The sequence below is a fragment of the Columba livia genome, chromosome 1 (assembly GCF_036013475.1).
Source record: "Columba livia isolate bColLiv1 breed racing homer chromosome 1, bColLiv1.pat.W.v2, whole genome shotgun sequence".
In the NCBI taxonomy this organism is placed as follows: domain Eukaryota; kingdom Metazoa; phylum Chordata; class Aves; order Columbiformes; family Columbidae; genus Columba; species Columba livia.
Window position 1 is genome coordinate 118,435,945 of NC_088602.1, and position 19,157 is coordinate 118,455,101.

At 39.4% G+C, this 19,157-nt stretch overlaps 1 protein-coding gene across 2 annotated transcripts in view; it reads left to right on the forward strand.

Moving 5' to 3' along the window:
• Positions 1–3,157: 3,157 nt before the first annotated feature.
• Positions 3,158–19,157, forward strand: part of PPP2R3B (protein phosphatase 2 regulatory subunit B''beta) — a 54,138-nt gene continuing 38,138 nt past the window's right edge. Inside the window, exons 1-2 of one of the 2 annotated variants that reach the window (XM_021287649.2) lie at positions 3,158–3,404; positions 5,081–5,531. In XM_021287649.2, coding sequence (XP_021143324.1) covers positions 5,184–5,531 — 348 coding nt within the window. In that variant the 5' untranslated portion in view covers positions 3,158–3,404; positions 5,081–5,183. The remainder of the gene's footprint in view (positions 3,405–5,080; positions 5,532–19,157) is intronic. The other variant, XM_065074862.1, reaches the window with a different exon arrangement.

A 19,157-nucleotide genomic window follows, 5' to 3' on the forward strand; every position in this document is an offset into this window, starting at 1 on the left:
CTCAGAAACTAATTGAGATTCTTTTTAATTAAGAGGGAGAAACAGGCACTTTTAAGTCACGATACATGTGACTTAGGTTAAGACGTTTACCTCAGGATAATATTAATCAGGCCTTAGAAATGCTGCTGTACTCCCACCAAATACAGAGGGAGTGGAAACACCCCTTTCAAACCCAGACATCTAAGTTGTACATATTACAGAAGGCGGCCAGGCCTCGTTGAGAAATGCTGATCAAGAACAGGAATCTTCCCAATGAACACGGTTGTCCTGTGTCACTGTAACAGTGACAGATAAAGACAAAGAAGGACTTTGATATTTAGCCGCTAGTGTATATTGGCAGTACTTCTAACACCACCTTGTACATCAAGACCAGTAAAACAAGATCAGAAACCATCTGTATGCAATAGAGCCAACAAGAACTGGAAGCTAGTGTGGCTCTGCAGATTCTGGAGCAGGGTTAGCACCTACACGCGCTACATGGAGGGAGGTACTGTGCTACATGGACATACTAGTATGGGTGTACTAACTCCACTGTACATGTAGTTAGGCCCAAGAACTCCTATTATTAATTAGTACGAATGATGTGGGCTCTTGTATCTCTACAAACACACATCCCCAGCAGCAGATACACTGCTGAGCAGACCTGATCCATTCAGAGACACATTCAAAATAACCCTGTCAATTGCAAATATTAGCATGACCTGATGATGATGTCCAAAGCACTTTCTGTTTAACAGAAGACATGTAGAATTGATTCCTCTCTCATACCAGTGTTAATCATGACAAAACCTAATAAAGTCAGAGTTAGAATTGTTTTGAATATTCACTTGCACACATGAGAGAATACTGCAACTGTGTGTATTTCTCAGAGGTTTTTTTTTCATTTCTTTTTTCTTATTTCTCCCTTTCCTCTGGGAGATCTCATTGCCAGTTTCAACAAAGGGCATCATCTCTACGCAGATGATATCCAACTCTACAACTCTGTCAACTCACTCTCTGATCCCTTTCTTGCCACCTGTCTTCAACATGTCAATCAACAGATGGCTACAGCATCATTAAGGAATGCTTCAAAGGCATTCAAAAGGTTTTAAAAGTCCTCTTTGTTCCATGTCTGTGGCTCTGCTATCAGTCTTCTTAATTCAGCTCTTCAGTTCTCCGCCAAAAATCTTGCTGCTATCCATAACACAGAGGTTTCATTTCCTTTTCTCCTGCTTTAAAGCTACTTCCATAATATTTACAAATTTATCCATACTGTGACATCTGCTTCTGCTGTCACATTGAATGCTTTACTCTAGTTTAAAATAATGCCATTTTGTCCACTTTAGTTTTCTAAGAAACATACTTTCTAAACTTCACTATCCAATGGGCAGAAAACAGAGTACTACTCTGCTTCAAAAAGTGGAGATTCCCTCAAGAACTTTTAATACTCTACAGGTTTTCTTGAATGCAGAATCTAATTTTAAGACTTGTGAAAATATATTTCAGTGCCTATACCAGTAAGTCAAAGCCCTCTGATATACTTAGAAGACTAATACTGGGTTTTGCCAGAAGACAATTTTGAATATTATCAAGATACAATTGTGTGGAACTGCACCAGATCCCCATTACGGCAGTTAGTCTTTTGCTTCGCCTCAGCCCTTCCTTACCTTTGTGTCCTCAGATCTCCAAGACCTCAGAAATAAGAAAGTAAGCCCATTCCTTCACTTAACTTTTTTTCAGTATTGTCTGCATTTTTAGGCCTTCCCTTCAAGCCACCGTAACAGCAAATGGTGTCAACTCTGGCACAACCTGTTCCACAGTAGTAGTTGGGATAATAGCCCATCATAAATCTGGATCACCTCCCACAGTAAAGGAAGAACGTAAAACAAACAAAAGCAAAGTCTAGCTACACAAGGAAAAGACAATGTAGTGGAAAGAGGGATCTGATGTAAACCCACAGACAACTCGCTGATGTACAAAATACCAAGGAAAAGAATTATATGAGGCAAGGCTCTTCCATGTAATACCCCTTTGACAACTGCACCCGGAGAGCTTCGCAGAAGTGCCTGTGAATGCTGGCAATGACAAGTTCCCAGTGTATGTTACCGGGTGCAAAAAGGGTCTCTAAACAGATTGACACACTTTGCTCTCTAAATAAGTGGGCTATCTTTTTATTTGCTGCTGCCTCCACTTCCCCCTCATTTGTAAGCCTGTAAGAGCAGTGACAACTACAACAAATGTTTGTGTAGCAGTACAACAGAAAAAGATTATATTAAACTTTATTATTTTATTATTATTTATGAAATTATACTATACAGCTGTGGGATTCAAAGGTTCTCACATACTTCTACATATATGTCTCTTTCCTCCTGTTCCTTTCACACCTTTCTTAGTTCTAATAACACACTAATTTTGTGTAGCAAAGAGGTGTTTTTGTCAGATTTTTGCCTTTACCTACAATACGCTGTAGCCTTACCCAGGAAGTGGTCGAATCACCATCCCTGGAGGCAATTAAAAAACCTGTAGATGTGGTGCTTAGGGATACGGTTTAGTGGTGGACTTGGCAGTGTTCAGTTGACAGACTTGATTTTAGCAGCCTCTTCGATCCTGAATGATTCTACAATCTTACGTTCTCCTCTAATGTGATTTAGCAGTGGGAACAAGCAAAGGTAAGATCACGTAATTCGTCAGCTCTTCTCAGAAAGCCACTGAAGGAAAAGCAGCCTGGGAACTGAGGCTGTATCAAAGCTACCCCGTTCAGCGCAGGTGACAGCGCCGGGCGCAGGGGCCACCGCGGGACCTCTGCAGCCACACAGCACACAAAACCCACAGCTTTTGGGGCGGGAGACCCAACCGCCCAGCCCGAGCCCCTCGCTCTCCCCACCCTGTCCCACGACGCTGCAGCCTCGGCTCCGAGAGGAGCTCTAGCGACGAAGCAGAGGCCGATCCAGCAACTCCCAAGCGGCACTGGAGACGGACGCTGAGGCCACCGCCCCTGCGCGGCCACGCCGGGCGCGAACACCCGACCCCGCGCCCCACATTAAAAGCAGCAGCGCCGCAAGGGCTGCTGGGAATGAGGGGGATGAAGTGTGGGCAAAAGCTAGCCCCTCCCCCTTTCGCTACCATGGTGACCGGCCGCCGCGTCTCCGCCGCGGGGGAGGGCGGGCGGAACTCTCGCGAGATGTGGGCGGGCGGGGCGGGTTGGGGCGGACCGGAAGGAGGCGCGGGTTTGAAGGCAGCGGCGGGAGGGGCGGCGCGGGGCAGGTGGGTGGTTGCGGCTCCTCTCCGCGCGTTCCCTTCGTGTTCCCCTCGGGGTCGCTGACGCGGCGCGAAGCCGCTTCGTCTCTGAGCTGCTGAGGAGAGAGGGGCGGCATCTGCCCCCCTGCCCGCCCGCAGCCGTCTCCTCGGGGAGCAAGTGCCAGCAGGTGTGTGGTGTCGACGGTGGTGGTTCGTTCCGCTCCTGGGGCGGTGCCGCCGTCATCCCGCCTCGGCCTGCCCGTTCCGGGCTGGCCTTTCCACAGAGCTGCCCGCTCCTCGGGGCGGCCCCCGCGGCTGCCACCCGGCGCCTGTGCTGCGGCTCGGCCGGCCCTGAGCCCGCCGCTTTTAAACGGCCTTCGCTTTTGGCAACGCAATAGCTGCTATTAGACATAAAGGCTTAAAGAATTTAGCTGGTGCAGTATTGTAAGACTTATAGTTCTGCTATGGGATGAAGGCTGGGCTTCGATTTCAATAGTACATTCAATTGCTAGATGTTATTCATTCCTGGTTTTGAGTGTTTAATTTAAACTTCTTCAGCAATGTAGTTGCATATCTTTGCTGCCTTCTACACATGGATCAAATAATGGTAAAGTCTTAGAAAAAAAAAAAAAAAAAACACTAACCAAACAGGAGGAAGCACAGGGTTTAGTTAAGCTGAGATCAGATTGTACTATACCAGATATGATTGTGGTGATGGCAATAGTAACTTGGGTTCTGTTCTCAGTATTTATCGCTGTCTACAACTTATTGCTGTCTGCAACTACCTGAAAGGAGGTTGTAGCATGGTGGGTGTTGGTCTCTTCTCCCAAATAGTAAGTGACAGGACAAGAGGAAATGGCCTCAGGTTGTACCAGAGGAGGCTTAGATTGGATATTAGAAAACAAATTCTTCATGGGAAGGGTTGTCAGGCATTGGAACAGGCTGCCCAGGGATGTGGTGGAGTCACCATCCCTGGAGGGGTTTAAAAGATATTTAGACAAGGTTCATTAGGGACATGGTTTAGTACTAGAGTTAGATTAGGTTATGGTTGGACTTGATTATCCTGAGGGTCTTTTCCAGCTGAAACGATTCTGTGGTTTAGTTCCAGTCCTCTGGCTCTCTAAAATATATATATATATTCTGTTTGCTTCAGGTGAGCAACTGAACCTGGAATTGTACTATTTCAGTTCTTGAGTCATGTTGGGTTTCACGTTGGCTTAAAAAAAAAAAAAAAAAAAAGTAAAAGTGAATGCCAAACAGATCAGTTCTTAAAATATCAAATGACTGTGCAGTACCAAGTGGGCAGGCAAATCAAATCCTGAGGAAGGACCTTTAGGAATTCAGCTGGGCATCACTCACATGAGAATGCATCTTGTGCTGCAATATGCAAAGGAAGATTTCAAATTGCAAGCGCAGACGTCAGAATGAAATTTGAGCCGTTTGGTCTTAGCTCTAAATCTCTCGACTGAAAGATTCACTTCTAAAAATCTTAATTGTGCTATCACCTTGACTTTACATAAACTGCTTAGACACTTAGTTCTTAGCAAGTTCAATCATAAGCATTTTTGGGGGCTATTTGTTAAGATGAATGTGTATTTTAATACATGTTCTTGGAAAACATTTCTTAGATGTTCCTCTTTCAGAGAGCCTGAGTGCAGTTTCTTTCTCTGCAGTCTACATCATTTGCACAGTATGACTTTAAAGAAATTATCCTCTTGGTTTTACTCTGACATATTAACGGCTTATACTTCCAAAATGTTGTTGTAGTTGTGTGTATATCGCAACACCTGTTGGTATGTTGAGGGAGTAAATATCAAAACTTCGTTAAAACTGTAACGTTAAATAATAGTATTTTTCTTAACAGGAATCCTGAAGTTTGTGAAACACTGAAAGTCAAGTGGAATAAGTAGATGATTGTCAAACTTTTATTTTGAATTTGATCCAACAAAAAGGGAAACTGGTAGAAAATGTCACCTGGGAAAGTCCTGCAACCTGTACTGAAAATGAAGGTGGATGAACTCTTCCTGTGCTGGTTAAGCCAGCCTGCAACTCAGCTGGCACTAAAGGACTGCTTGAGAAGAATCAAGAATGAGGAGAAAGCTGTGATTAGTAATGGAGATTCAGGCAATGGTAAAAATGAGAGATTTGCTAATAAAAATTCCAATTCCAAGCAATGCGTATTAGGAGATACTGGGTTGTCTTTGATGTCTCTCAATCCTCCTCAGCTTTCTACTACTCTTCCATTGGCAACTCCAGCCACCCCAAGGAACGTTTCTAATGTTAGAGCAACGCGTCGGTCCTCAGGAACCAGAGTAGTAAGTTTGTTTTTTACTCATTAGAGCTATTTGTTTAAATAGAAGTGAATTTTGTGTTTGTGGTATCAGCAAATTATTCAAGTAAGTAATTTCACCACAGGAGGTGTCAGGAGTGAAGTGAAACAGTGGCACTGAACACAAAATGTCCCTGGTTTTGTGTCATTAGCACTAATGGCTAGGTGGCTTAAACTTCCAGAAGCATGTCTTGGCTTCTTGCAGCTCTGTTGCTTTTTATAAACCACTCATGCCTGACATAAAATGAAAAATGAATTGTTTTCTAGTTGCAATAATTTTTTGTCAAGAGCAATATTGCCCTTGTTCTTTGAAACTGCAGGGGCATCTTAAAAATTCCATAGCCAGTACAGCTGATTAGATTTGGTATATCTACCCATGTTTTGAGCTGTTGTTTCAAACATCATGTTAGACTGATCTGTGTTGCAACTAATTTGCATGTTATGTTTGCTTCACTGGGTGAAAAGTCAAAACAAGTGATTCTTGCTTTCTGAAGTATTGCCTTTCCTATGCAATAAGGTTAGGGCTAGTATCTGCATTTTTGTGGTTTTTAACAGGCATGAACAAACTAGAAGTGGTAGAAAAGCTAGAAATAACATTATTGAAAACCAAATTTTTATAATAATGTCTTTGTGTTCACTGAGCCCTCCAGAGTTGGAGAATGAAAGAAATAATTGTAAAAGCTGAAACTTGGCTAGATAGGTCAGATAGCCATGACTAACCCCGTGTCATTCGTGAAGTACATATCACACTTAAAAGAAAAATCTAGCATTTTATTAGCTATCATAGTTTACAAAGGCTATTTAGTTTACTAAATAGACCACAGTTGCTGGATACCTCTTGTTTACCTTAGTTTTGTCAGAGGTAACCCAATCCAGATGTTGATGCTTCAGATGCCATGCTTTCAGTGACAGGCCCTTCCACTGTTAAATGCAATCTAATTGTGGATAAACGTAAGTCCCTGTGTTTGTTTGCAGTGCTATTTTTATAACATACTGCCTTGACTGCAAGTATTCTTTTGTCTACTGATACCAGGCACTATTGTTAGTACAAGACTCAAAGAATATGCATATTAACTAAGTGATTGTTTTGGTACTGCATGGTACGCTCAATGCTTTCTTTCTAAGAAGGTCTTGGTTTATAATAGACAATGCCTTTCATGCAAGAATGACACCCCTGCCCCCAACCTGAGATTTTTTTCTTAGCATTCAGTTCAGTTCAACATAATTTCTAGCCCTTTTCAGAAATTGTAAAAACAAAACTGGATAGAAAAATGATGTGGTGACAGACAAAACTAAGCATCGTGTGTATGAGCTGCCTTATGTTAAAGGAGTTGTTAAGGTGCGTGCTGTTTCTGCTATAGGACTATAAATTCATATCATTTGATAACAGTGCTAAGTTGTAAGTGGTCATCACTCCAAATCACTCTACATACTTGGGTGTCTAACTCAATACACTGGGCAAACCTCCCAGTGTCCCAGGGAAGCCTTCTCAGGTTTGTAATGGTAGAGGTTAGAGCTGAAGATGTTTATGAGTATTGGTTACTTCTTTTCTGTTATTGGTGTGTATTGAATGTATATATTTACCTTTCCACCCACAAGAGTAACAATGTGACTATGGTTTTGCACTAAAACATTTTATCTGAAATGTTGCATTGATTTCATAAATATTAATATTCAAATCTAGCTTGACAACTTGGAGTACCAACTTTTTAATGTTGAGACAGCACACTTCCAATCTAAAGTTTGTCTAGATTGATTTTAAATTAATAGGGACTTATGTTTTATGTGTAATCACTAGCCAGACAGCAGGGCATGACAATTGTTTTATTTTTTTTTCTTTATGTTCACACCATTTTGTTTCCTGTTCTAGCAAAATGCAGAAAGTTAGCAGATGCACAGCTTATTCTTGTATTGGATAAAAACAAGCAATGGAAGAGTTTCCATTAAAAGCCACTGTTACTTGATGTATTTGATCGCTAACTCGTGTAGTATAATTTGTGTGTCTTGGTTGATGTCTTTAACTAGATCCCATAAAGAACTCGGAGAGATTAATGAAGTGTTACATTCTGTACTTAACTGGAATTCCTTGTGTAGTGCTGAGAGAGAACCTAGAGGGCCAGGTTGTTGGCTTTGTTGTGTTGTTTTTTGTTGTTGTTTTTTTGGGGGTTGTTTTGTTTTTTCAGAAGTTGGGCAGGGAGAAGTTTCCAAGCAATAAGAAACTTATTTGTGACTTTATTATTCAGCTGAGCTGAAGCTTCATCCAAAAGTTTCTTAATCTTTAAGGAGCAGGCATCAGCCCTTAAAATACCACCAAAGTTGCATAATTGCATGTTCTGCCACGACTGTGTATTTTCTCACAGAAAGCAAAATATAACCCTTTTCCTTCTCATATATCCATAAACTAACTGCTGCAGTGTCAAAAGTAATGCATCTGGTTTTGTGTACTTAATCATGGTTCACAAATCAAGCCGCAATGGTTTTACCTGCCTCATTTAAACAAGTTTGAGGTCCTTGTCTCATTTATATAAGTGGAATAATATTTTTCAGATAGTTTTTTAAAAAATAAAGCTTGTACTGTAGGTCAAATAATACAGATTTAAATTCTATGTAGCAGTTCTAGAAAATGCTGAAAGTTAACATGCTTAACCTTGGGTGCCTGAGGGTGATATTAGGAAAGAGCTTTTACATTCAGCTATAAAGAGCTGGAGAATTACTTCTTTCAGGACTATATAACTCAATTTAGGCATCTTCTTATTAAACTCTTTCTTACTGTATACAGGAATTCTCCTAATGCAATGTACAGGCAGTAAACTCATTTTGGCAGGATACATTTTCGGTATCACTGAGCTGAATCAATACATTTGATTATGGGTAAGGTTGCTGTACACCTTTTCCTGTTTCTTAAAATGCAACTTTTTTTGAAGGACACCAAACAATAATGCTGATAACCTGATGATGACAGTTTTCTGTTATTATTAGGTACTAAGTATGAATGTGTAGGTTTCCGTACTTGTTAGAAAAACATGTTTTGCAGAATGGAAGCATTCTTGGAAGACTTGTCTTGAAACTAATTAGATATTTAATCTTTTAGCACCTTAAACAGTAGCATATGAACAAAACACGTTGGTGTTCTGATGGCAACTCTTAAACAGTATTAAAAGTACTGTAGCTGACAGCTATTGTATTCAAGGAGATATTTTCTTTTTTTTCAGAGGTTAGCTTGTAATGGAAGTTTGAGGGTTATTTTTATCCAAAATTCAGAAGTTGCTGTGCATTTTTGCTGAAACATTAATGTCTTGTCAGAGGAGATGTGCTGTCTTTCAAGATGGTTGAAGCCCTCCAGTGATTAGTAAGTCCAAAGTACTTTCTCAGACAGTGAAAGCACCTACATGGTCTTTATGTTAAAGATGAAACAAAACCTGAGGTGCTTCAAAGGGGAGTTTGTTCATCTGAACAAGGCACTTAAAGCCGTGTTCTGGAAAAAACGCTAATTCAGAATAAACTGTTGGATTAATCCACACATACATTTTGAAATCTAGACAGAACTTTACCAAGAAAATTCCTCTTGTGGTGTATGTTACTGCAAGTGAAAACAAAAGTGTGTTTGTTTAGGGTATGGGCTTGTTTTGTTTTCTTTAGGGTGGTAGTTCCCCTTCACTTGCATAGTGTCATTCAGAGTGAGGTTGGTCTCTGGCTGCGTCTATTGTACCAACACTGTAATTGCAAAGTTCTGGTCATCTTCTTTACGTGGTGTGAAGTGCTTGCTAGTGCTCAGTATTCTGCAAGTAGGCTTGTGATTTGTATATAGAGAATGTCTTAAAACAACAGAAAATCAAAGGCATAGAAAAGTCTCAACGTTTAAGTCTTGAATATTTTGAGAGTATACTCTTGTAAAGAAATTCTAGAGCTGTGACTTTTGACTTTCAAACTTGTCATAGCTTTCTTCTATCCCTTATCACTACTGTACATGGATTTAACAGCATTTCTGGCACTCTAGATTATCTTAAACATATGGGGTGTACACAATTGCACACTGTTCATCATATTGTCAAAAATGCCAGGCCTCAAGGCCTAAAAGATGCCGCAGGCAAGATGTTTAATCCTAACCAGCTGGTGGGCAAGGCATCTGGGGAAACAATTCACAGAATTCCCTTTGGGCATTTTAGGGGGTGGTGGTGCAGGGAGAATGTGATATGATCTGAAATACTTCAAAGTTATTTTCCGTTTCTCTGCAGGGTCAACCTTTGAGATAAAGGTACTTCTCAGACTGGTTTCTGTATATCCTTTGCTTGATAAGCATACTGTTCCTGCTTGTTATCTTGTGTCAATTATTAAAGCTCATTGTCCCGTATTTCTGTAATTCATAGTTTTTGTACTACTTTACTGTATTGCTGCACAGCTTTTTTCATCATTACCACTCTTGCCAAGTTATTGTTAGAAGTTAGTTGATTCAAATGGAGTGATACTACTAGAACCCATTTTAGTTGGGAGACTAGAATGAAACCTTTAACATTGACAGAAGTTTGAGCATAATAACAGTTGCTTTTTGAAACAAATTAGTTCTGAGGACCTGAATGAAAGGGTAGCTGGGCTTACACCTATACCTCTTAGACTAGTGGTGGGCTGTCTCTGTGTTCTGCAGGTGTGCTCTGTGTCATAAAACATCAGAAAAGAGGAATTACAGTGTATGAATCCCGCCAGCTTTTCACTTAAGTAGTTACTAAGCTTTGATGTCAGCCTTGAAATTTCAGCTGTCTAGTCTTATGTGTTGTCTGCATCTGAGTTGCTATTTACTATACCTTAATACTAGTAGCAATGTCAGCTACTAACTCTGGGCTTTGTAAGCTGTATTAGCATTGCAGTGCACAGAACTGAGTGTGGTCTAGCACATACGCTCCCTAACTCCATATTATGCAAAGCTTGTGTTAACAGTGCCGTGTCCCATCATTAAGTGGGGAGGACGGTGGACTTGGCTTCCAACTCAAGCCCGTGACTTAAAAGGCAAACTGTAAATAACCTGTTATCAAACTGATGTACTTTTGTGATGATAACAGGGCACTATGACAGATGTCAGCACTAATGTGTTCACAATAAAGGACCTTCTATGGTGCCAACAAAGGAAGGACAGCCAGAACTTCACATTAATGTCTGGAAGAGTACAGCTATAGGTGTTCCTAGAAAATCATTATTAGTTTCAAGTGTGGTGAAATAATAGTAGTCAGCATAAGCAGCACTGGTAGTATGTTGTGTTATTCTTAAGCTTTGCTGTACTGAATAGCTTGGAATAGAAGAATCATTATCCTGATTAGAGAACCAGGTATTCATTTTATGTATGAGAAACTGTAAGTTATTCACTGTTGTAGATTTTCAGCAGTGCTCCTTATTCTAACTGCATGTTGTTCCCTGGGACCTAAATTTCACACATTTATTTGTAGTAGTATTAATTCTGTTTACACATTGTGCTTTGTTACAAGAAATAGTGATCTTTTGTCCTCTTTCAGAGTGGTAGTTGCACTTGAAAGATATCTCTGTCCTTCTGGAAACCCATAAATCTTTCTTACATGCTGCATCCAGTCTTAAGAGTTTTGGGCATTTCTAGTGCTGAAAAATTGAGTTCAGAATTATACATTGCTTTCTTCAAATTTAAAATTCACCTGAATCCTGACACAGGACAAACTCAAATATTTGGATGAAATTTATTTATCACAGGCAGTGTCTCCTGTGTGAGTGACTGTCATGTAAAAGCAAACAAACAAAAAAAAGTTCATAGCTGTATGAGATCATTACTTTCTTTGAGTTGCTTCTTTCTGCCCAGTCTTTCAAAACATTTAAGTTTAATTATAGCTTTACATAAGTCATTTGAACAGTTCATTCTTTTAACAGGTGGTCAGTCTGGGAGGAAATTAGATATTGATACGGAGGAGATAGCTTTCCTTTTTTTCCTTCGTGATGCTTGGGAACTCATCTTACATTTTTGGGAACCTCTCCATATGCCCTACACTTATTCTGTCAGCAAGAAATAAGCTTGAAGGCAAAAGTACGTATGGGCTTACTTCATTACAAAACGATTAATGCAGTTCATCCAGAGAACTAGTTTATTCAATGGTAGACCTAGTCAATGACTGCACAGAATTTTCCAGCAAGCAGTGTTATGAGGAAAAATTAGATAGCTGAGTCTTGCAAATTTAGATGCTTTACACACACAATTGTCTTGAAAAATTGGAAGTTAGGCAATTTAAGTAGTTGCATTGCTTCGAGAAGGTATCAGTTATGTGTGCTTGTTGTTTACAGCAATCCACAAGAAATGGTTACTAAATTTCATGTTCTAACTGTGGCATAATATTTAAACAGCTCCCTCATACTGGGTTGGATTAGCGTGGTGTTCTCATCTTCAAGTTAGCCAGATTGTACAGATGTCTTGGTAGATAAGATTAGTTTGTATTCTGCAAACAATAGATATAACTTAAAATGGGTCTGTAGAAAGCTAGCCATTGATCAAGAGATGTGTTCTGGTACTTCACGTTAAATGTGCTCCTTTTGCATAGCAATTGCTATTCTATATAAAAATAATAAGTCGCTAGAAACCGTAAGAGCCACCCATGTACCATTCTTTGGCCGACCATGGGTTCTTGCAGTGATAATGGGCTCTCAGGGCTTTTGGCTTATTTGCTTAAATAACTTTGTGCATGCTGCTTAATTTCGTTTCATACGGAACTAGCTTTACCTATTTGTTCTATGCAGATCTTACTAGAAACTGGCTGATTTCAGGCAACAAATGAGACGAGCTAGAAGACTACAGGAGGACTTTTACAACACTTGTAGAAATCCATATGCAAGGAAGATGTGGGGAAAGACCTTATGAGTAGGTGATGAGGGAAACATCGCAAAATATCTATAAGATTGAGTTGTAAATGTGCCCACAATGAACAAGGTTCAACTGGGCCTTCTTTATGTTATCTGGACAAAACAAGGCTTGTAGAGCTTATGAAATGACTTGACCTGATCTGTTTTTAGAATTAAGCAGAACCAGGAGAACAGTTTCTAAATAGTTTTATGTCTTCAAAAGCTAGATTTGTATTGATAAACAGTTAATATTCTAGAGTTCGTAAATATTTCTACTAGATATGATCATCACTGATATATCGTATGTAATCCTCATCCTTGTGGTATACTTCATCGACTAAGAAATAAAGAAACTATTTGAAATTGGGTAATGCTGAAAGCACTTGATGAGCTAGATTTTTCTTCCTTCTGTCTACTAATAGTCTTTATGAATAGTCACCATTTACAGCAAATACTTCTTAAAAGCCTTTTGTTGTAACTTAAGATTTTAAACAAAAAAAATCACTAATTTTATTCTGTTACTTGCTGCTAACATGCTAAGGAATACCTTGTAAAATTTTGACTATATGCTTATTTATCAAGTAACAAATGTAAGCTAAATATTTTAGAAGTATCTTCTAGAATGTTTGAAAAAAAAAAAAAAAAAAAAAAAGACTTCCAGTGATGGAGAGTGGAGGAAATTGCTAGTCATAGAATCCTAGAATAGTTTGGGTTGGAAGGGACCTTCAAAGGCCATCCAGTCCAACCCCCTGCAATGAGCAGGTTCATCTTCAACCAGATCAGGTTGCTCAGAGCCCCATCCAGCCTGGCCTGGGATGTCTCCAGGGATGAGGCATCTACCACCTCTCTGGGCAACCTGGGCCACTGTCTCACCACCCTCAGTGTAAAAAATTTCTTATCATAGAATGTCCTGAGTTGGAAGGGACCAAGAGTACTGTTGCTGTTCCAGCAATGTATTTGTATCATTGCACCTCTGCAAGTTGTCTCATTACTTAAGTCTTATTAACTCATGTGCAGTGATGGGCCCTTCAGTTGTCATACTGGAAGCTAAAGTTCAGTTTGTTGCCAGTGACCAACTTCTGGGCTCTGCATTCTTTCTGTGATTTGTCTGTCCGTACTCTGCTTGCAAGTTTGGAAGTGTGATTTTTTTATTTTTTTATTATTATTATTGACCTTTAGCTCTGTAGAAACCAGTGCTGTTTCCTGTTGCCTCTCCATTTCCTATACCAGCAATGATTTTATACTGATTCACCAATAACAAGATAGTCAGTTCAAGAGTAAGTCTCTGTAGGGGTTCTGCCAGGAATGCCATTGTCAGTTGGTGAATTAGTGTTTGCAGTCTTACTGACTGACTTGTACAACAAGGTCTGTATCTTAAGCTTCCCTATTTGTTGGGTTTGCTTTCAGATCTTCAGGGAGGGAAATCTCAAGTGTATAAGCAAGAAGCTGTCCTGCAGCTGTCACTGACTCAGAATTACTGTCTTGTGATTTCAGGGACTAAATTGCATGTCATGTTAGCTTGTGATGGTGGAATTAAAGTAGTGGTTGTACTTTCATACACCCATCATTCTAGTTTTGGAAATGAAGAAATTCCAAGATATGTGTTTTTGAAAGGATTAATTGAAAATTCAGTTCATGTCAAAATGATGAAGTACTGAACAGCTAGTCCAACATTTAAATTAGTTGCTGGGCAGTTATAAAACATTGTCATTCATGTTCTTCATACCAGATTACTCTGTCAACTTCTAAATTAAGGTGAAACAAGGTAAATAATACCAATCTAGAAATTACTAAATATCCAAAATGGCCTGTGTGACTTTGAAAAGTTGCATAACATTAGACTCCATTATAAAACCTGCTCTCTCCCACAAGAAAATCTTAGTGGTATTCTGAATCAGCCTGAACTAATTCTTCATCTCAACGTATTTTGCTATTCAGAGGCTTACCTTGGTAAAGTTACAAATGTGAATGTTGTAGACTGTAGCTTCCTCTGTGGATAAACTGTGTTCATCTAAAAATGTGAAGTCCCAGCATCTTATTAGAGCAAGTGTGAATTGAATTTGTATAATCCATGCAGGATATTTTACTTATGTCTTTCTCTGTTAAATAGCAGCCTTAGCTTGGGGCTACCTGCTTTTCATGATTTGGTAAATAAGGTCATCTGAAGATCATGAATGGTAAATTGGTTCCATCTGTATAGCACCATTCCAACAACCTGTTTCTGTTAAAACTCTGTTTATGCTATACAAAAAATAAATGTAAACTGATAATGTTTTCTGAAGATGGCAGAGAATATGAGAATTGTTCTGAAAGGAATATAAGCCATCCGTTAGCTGCCAGGCTTCAGTTTTATAGTGTCTAGTGTTGATGCTTGCTGAAGCTGGTCTGACAGAAGCAGTGAGCAGTGTCAAAAGGCCTATGCAATGTCTTTGGAGTCCAGGTAGTGTAACCATAGCAAGGTGACATGTATCTTATCTTCGTTATAATCTGATAACAGCCCATGGCATGATGTACATACATGGCATTCTTTTGGTAATGTGCAGAGAATCTGATCGGCCCATTCTTCATGGGCTACCCATATGACATATATCTCACATCTAACTGATGTCTTTTTATTCACCGTCTTGCCTCCTAAAAATTCTGGATTCTTCCAGCAACTGTGGAAAGAACCTCCAGGCATTGCTGTAATCCAAGAGTACTGGCAAACATAAGCAATCATTACAGAAGGCATGTACATGCAAGACTTCCAGTTTTTTTTTGTCTGTGTGTTCTACAGGGCAGGCATTGCGTCTTCCAAGAGAAAAAGATATGCATCTAGACCCAGGTTCACCAGGACTTCCTTCCAAGGCCAAAGGATCAGTTTCTCCCTGTGAATTTGTATTTCTTAACTACACAGTTACAACAGGTAGCAGTTCATACTTGTAGCACACCATCCTCAAAACACTATCAATAACTATAGAGCAATCAGTTTAGGTAGCTGGTAGTGGGGTGAGAGCGTAGTAACTTGATTCCTTCTGTGATCTAGACATTGTAAACTTTGTCTCACTTGAGTTTTGTCAGTGTACTACTGAAAAGGGGTGGCTCATCCAAAGGGGAGTTAGGGATGGATAGTAATACTTCATTATTCTGTTCAGCTCACAAGTGCATTGTCCTCTTGTTCGCATCTCATACAGAGCAGTTAGAAATGGGAAGTCACTAGCAAGAAGCAAGTTAGATAAGTGTCTGAATAACTGAGAAAACTGATTATTTGGGATCCCATTAAATCCCATTCCTTATGCATCAGTGTAAGGGTGGATAGGTTTCCGTCTTGTGCAACCTTATTTCAGGATAGAGTCAGGAGGTTTGGGAAATTGAATTCACAGATATTGATTTTATTTTAATATTGAAGAATCAGTATCAGTGGGTTTCTTTGCCACCCCCAAGTGGGCTACCTTGTCAATAGATGTTAATGTTCTTGATTGCTTAGGCACTTAGATGGATAAAAAGCAGAATTTTCTTTGCTACTTCAAATTTATTCTTGTATTTTTCCATTCTCTAGACATTTCATGTTTTATAGTACCTGCTGTACTAAAATTCAAGGTCAGTAAATCTTGCTATGTACTGTAGTCTCCTGAAACGGGAATGTTTTATTTATTGTTCATAATAATGTAAAATAACACACTTGGACAGCTGAGACTTTAGTCCATTGCTATAAAGAGGTTTTCCTCTGCAAGGGTCTTTGAAGACTTGAGAGGGAGTTTTAGAATTCTTTCCGAAGAGAAGCACTATAATTCTTCATTCATTTGTTTAGACTATGTCAACATTGGATGCTGCTATATATAGTGTTAAGCTGAAAGCTACCAAGCCGGCCTAAGTTGTGTTTTCTCACTTTGTAGGTCATAAAATCAAGTCTGACTGAGATGAACATTGCCTTCTAATCTTTCCACTCATTTTTCATTCGGTGCCTTGAGAACTGCTGTTAGAACAATGATCCACAGACTACCACTGGTCTGCAGCAGTAAATTAAAGATCTGCAGACTAATGTATATAATGCACCTAATCAATGAGTATTTTGTTTACTGAAGTGCAATGTCACTTGCATCTACTATTATGCAACATGTTTTGCAGAAATTGAATCAGATTTGTTAGAAGTTCAGTCTGACTGTGGAGCTTTGATCTAAGGCGTTAGGAATCAATTAATTATCAAAAGCCCTATATTTATGCAAATAATGGGGCATATCTAGTTCCAGCATCTTTCAGTAAATGGAAGGCCAGGTATAGACTATATGGTCAAGAAATAACTCTTGATAATATTAAATAATGGTGATAGTTTAGTCACAATCTTTTGTGAAGATTGAAGGGAAAAAGAGAACCCAGCATTCCAGGGTTCTTTGTATTGTTCGGTTGTTTTCTTAGTCTAGCAAAGAACTGCTATTTTCATTTGTCTTCTGATATATTTATGTAATTTCTTCTTTGTCTTCTCTTGTCCTCGTAGTAGCTGTGTTCCACTCAGCATTGTTAGCTGCTTGGCTTCTTTTATACAGATCTATATTTATAGATAGATAGATATACCTGAACTGTTTGATTGTACTAGTAGTGCCTTTTTTCCACCGTAAAAATCTGAAATATCTCTAGTACTAAATTAGTCATGCTGTTTCATCTTTTTTTCTATACTGGTAACAATGCTACTTTGCCTTAGTTATCTTCACTGTTCTTTTCTGCCTTACTCCAGTTGCACAAGCTTTTAGCTGACTGTTGTGGAGGCAGGAAAGTTCTCTCTCCACAATTAACCCAGGAGCTACTCTAATTTCTGCAGCATCTCAGGCTCAGGGATTCTGTGGGGTTGCACACTGTTGCCATTGGGCTCGCTCATTGTCTCTTATTTAAACTGTCTCCAAAGACCAAACAGGCTTTCTGTCATCTTGGTTCACATGTTACTGGGTTGAGGACTGGACCCCAGCAACTAAAGGTTTTTGTATGACTGAATACATCTTATGTATATTATTATTAATATATAATTATTAATTACTAATATATATTACATTGTTATTAATATACACATATTCCCTATAATCTATTAAGACTTTAGATCTGTCAGTGTATGCTTCTGAACAGGAAATTGCATTTTTGTAGGCAAATGCTTAAGGTTTTTTCAGGTATTTTTCAAGTTTCTATTTCTTCCACATTACTCAAACTATTAGTGATCCTCATCTTTGTCTCCCTTGAATACTTTTGTATTAAGGCTGCATAAATGTTGCACTGCTATTGTATATGTTCAGATCTCTGAAGTGGTAATCTGTTTAGCCAGAGTCCCTTGAGTCAGATCCATTCATAGTGTGTATCTTTAGCTTTGGAAGGAAGCTCTGAGCATGTACCTTCCCCTCTGTTTATCCAGCTAATAATAAGCTGCCAGAATACGTGAACAGCTCCATGGCTGTCATCCAGCCCTTCACCCAGGAAAGAATTTTGCCGTAGCTTTCACTGGAGAGAATTCAGATATAGAATAAATGTAACACTATACCTGAATGCTCCTAGTTCAGTCTGGATGGAAGCTGACTTTCCCTTTCACCTGGGGCTAATTCATGACTGAAAAGGTTAAAACAGGTCTTAGGGGGTTCTTGACCACATCGCTTTACAAATGATTGTATCTCCTCAAACGTGGCAGTACAAAACTCTTTTCCATTCAGATGGTGAAAAGGAGGTAATTTATAGCTGCCAGTGTAATTACCTTTCACAATGTATTGCAACTAAATGCTCAATTGCATGTAGATTCTTCATATATTGCAACCTGTGAACTATACTGCATACAGGTATGCAAACAACTCCTAGGTTTGAAACCAGACTAGTGACAATAGTGCCAAAACAATATTAATCTAACAATGGGATTGACTTAATACTTCACTGCCTGAAGAAGATAAGACCAAAAACCACAGAATATTCAAAATACCAAATATAATATGCTTGTTAAGTGATGATGGACTCTGGGCTCCATTTGAAGAAAAAAAGGGAAATCTTCAACTTTTTCCAAAGTGGAGACTGGAACACTGATTTCTGAATTATGTTCCTTAAGCAGGTTCAGAAGAACTGGAGCTCTATGTCAGCTCTCCCTGTGGCAGTCAGTCATCTTAATGATGTGCTACAGCCACCTCAAACAAGGCTGTGAACAAGGCAATGAATGTGAGTGCAACCCCTTGTGAAAAAGATACCATTCCTTACTTAAAAGTATGGCCTATTTTGCTGAACCTGAAATGCAATCTGCCTTGCAATACAACCTTTCTGACCTTCCCCAAACATCTTGGTTTGGAATGGGCATCTGTTGCCAGAGCAGGATTCTTCTCCTACTCTTAACACCTCAGTCCTTCGTCTCAAGTTCCAGGCATGCTGCTGTTGGGTGCTGCACACTCAGCGCCCTGCTGGCTTCCCTGTCGCCCCACAGTTATCACAGGTTGGTTGATTTGATCTTCCTACAAGACGGTGAGTGACAGCCAGTTTTGCTCAATGCAGTTTGATCGTCTGGTCATGCCAACCACAACATGTCTGACTCTCGCCTTGTCAATTCCTTTCTTGTTCTCCAGCTTCCGAAAGAAATAAATATCTTCATAACGAGTTGCAATAAAGAAGCCTGGGGGGACTGAAACTGGATACTAAATTAAAAAACAAGAAAACAGGCTTTTTGTCATCATTCACTTTCTAACAATGTGTGATAAACTAAAAAAGATCCAATTAAGACAAATAATGTTTCACTAGTACTCTTTCCTTAACCTTACAAGGATATTTACTGTGGGCTTTT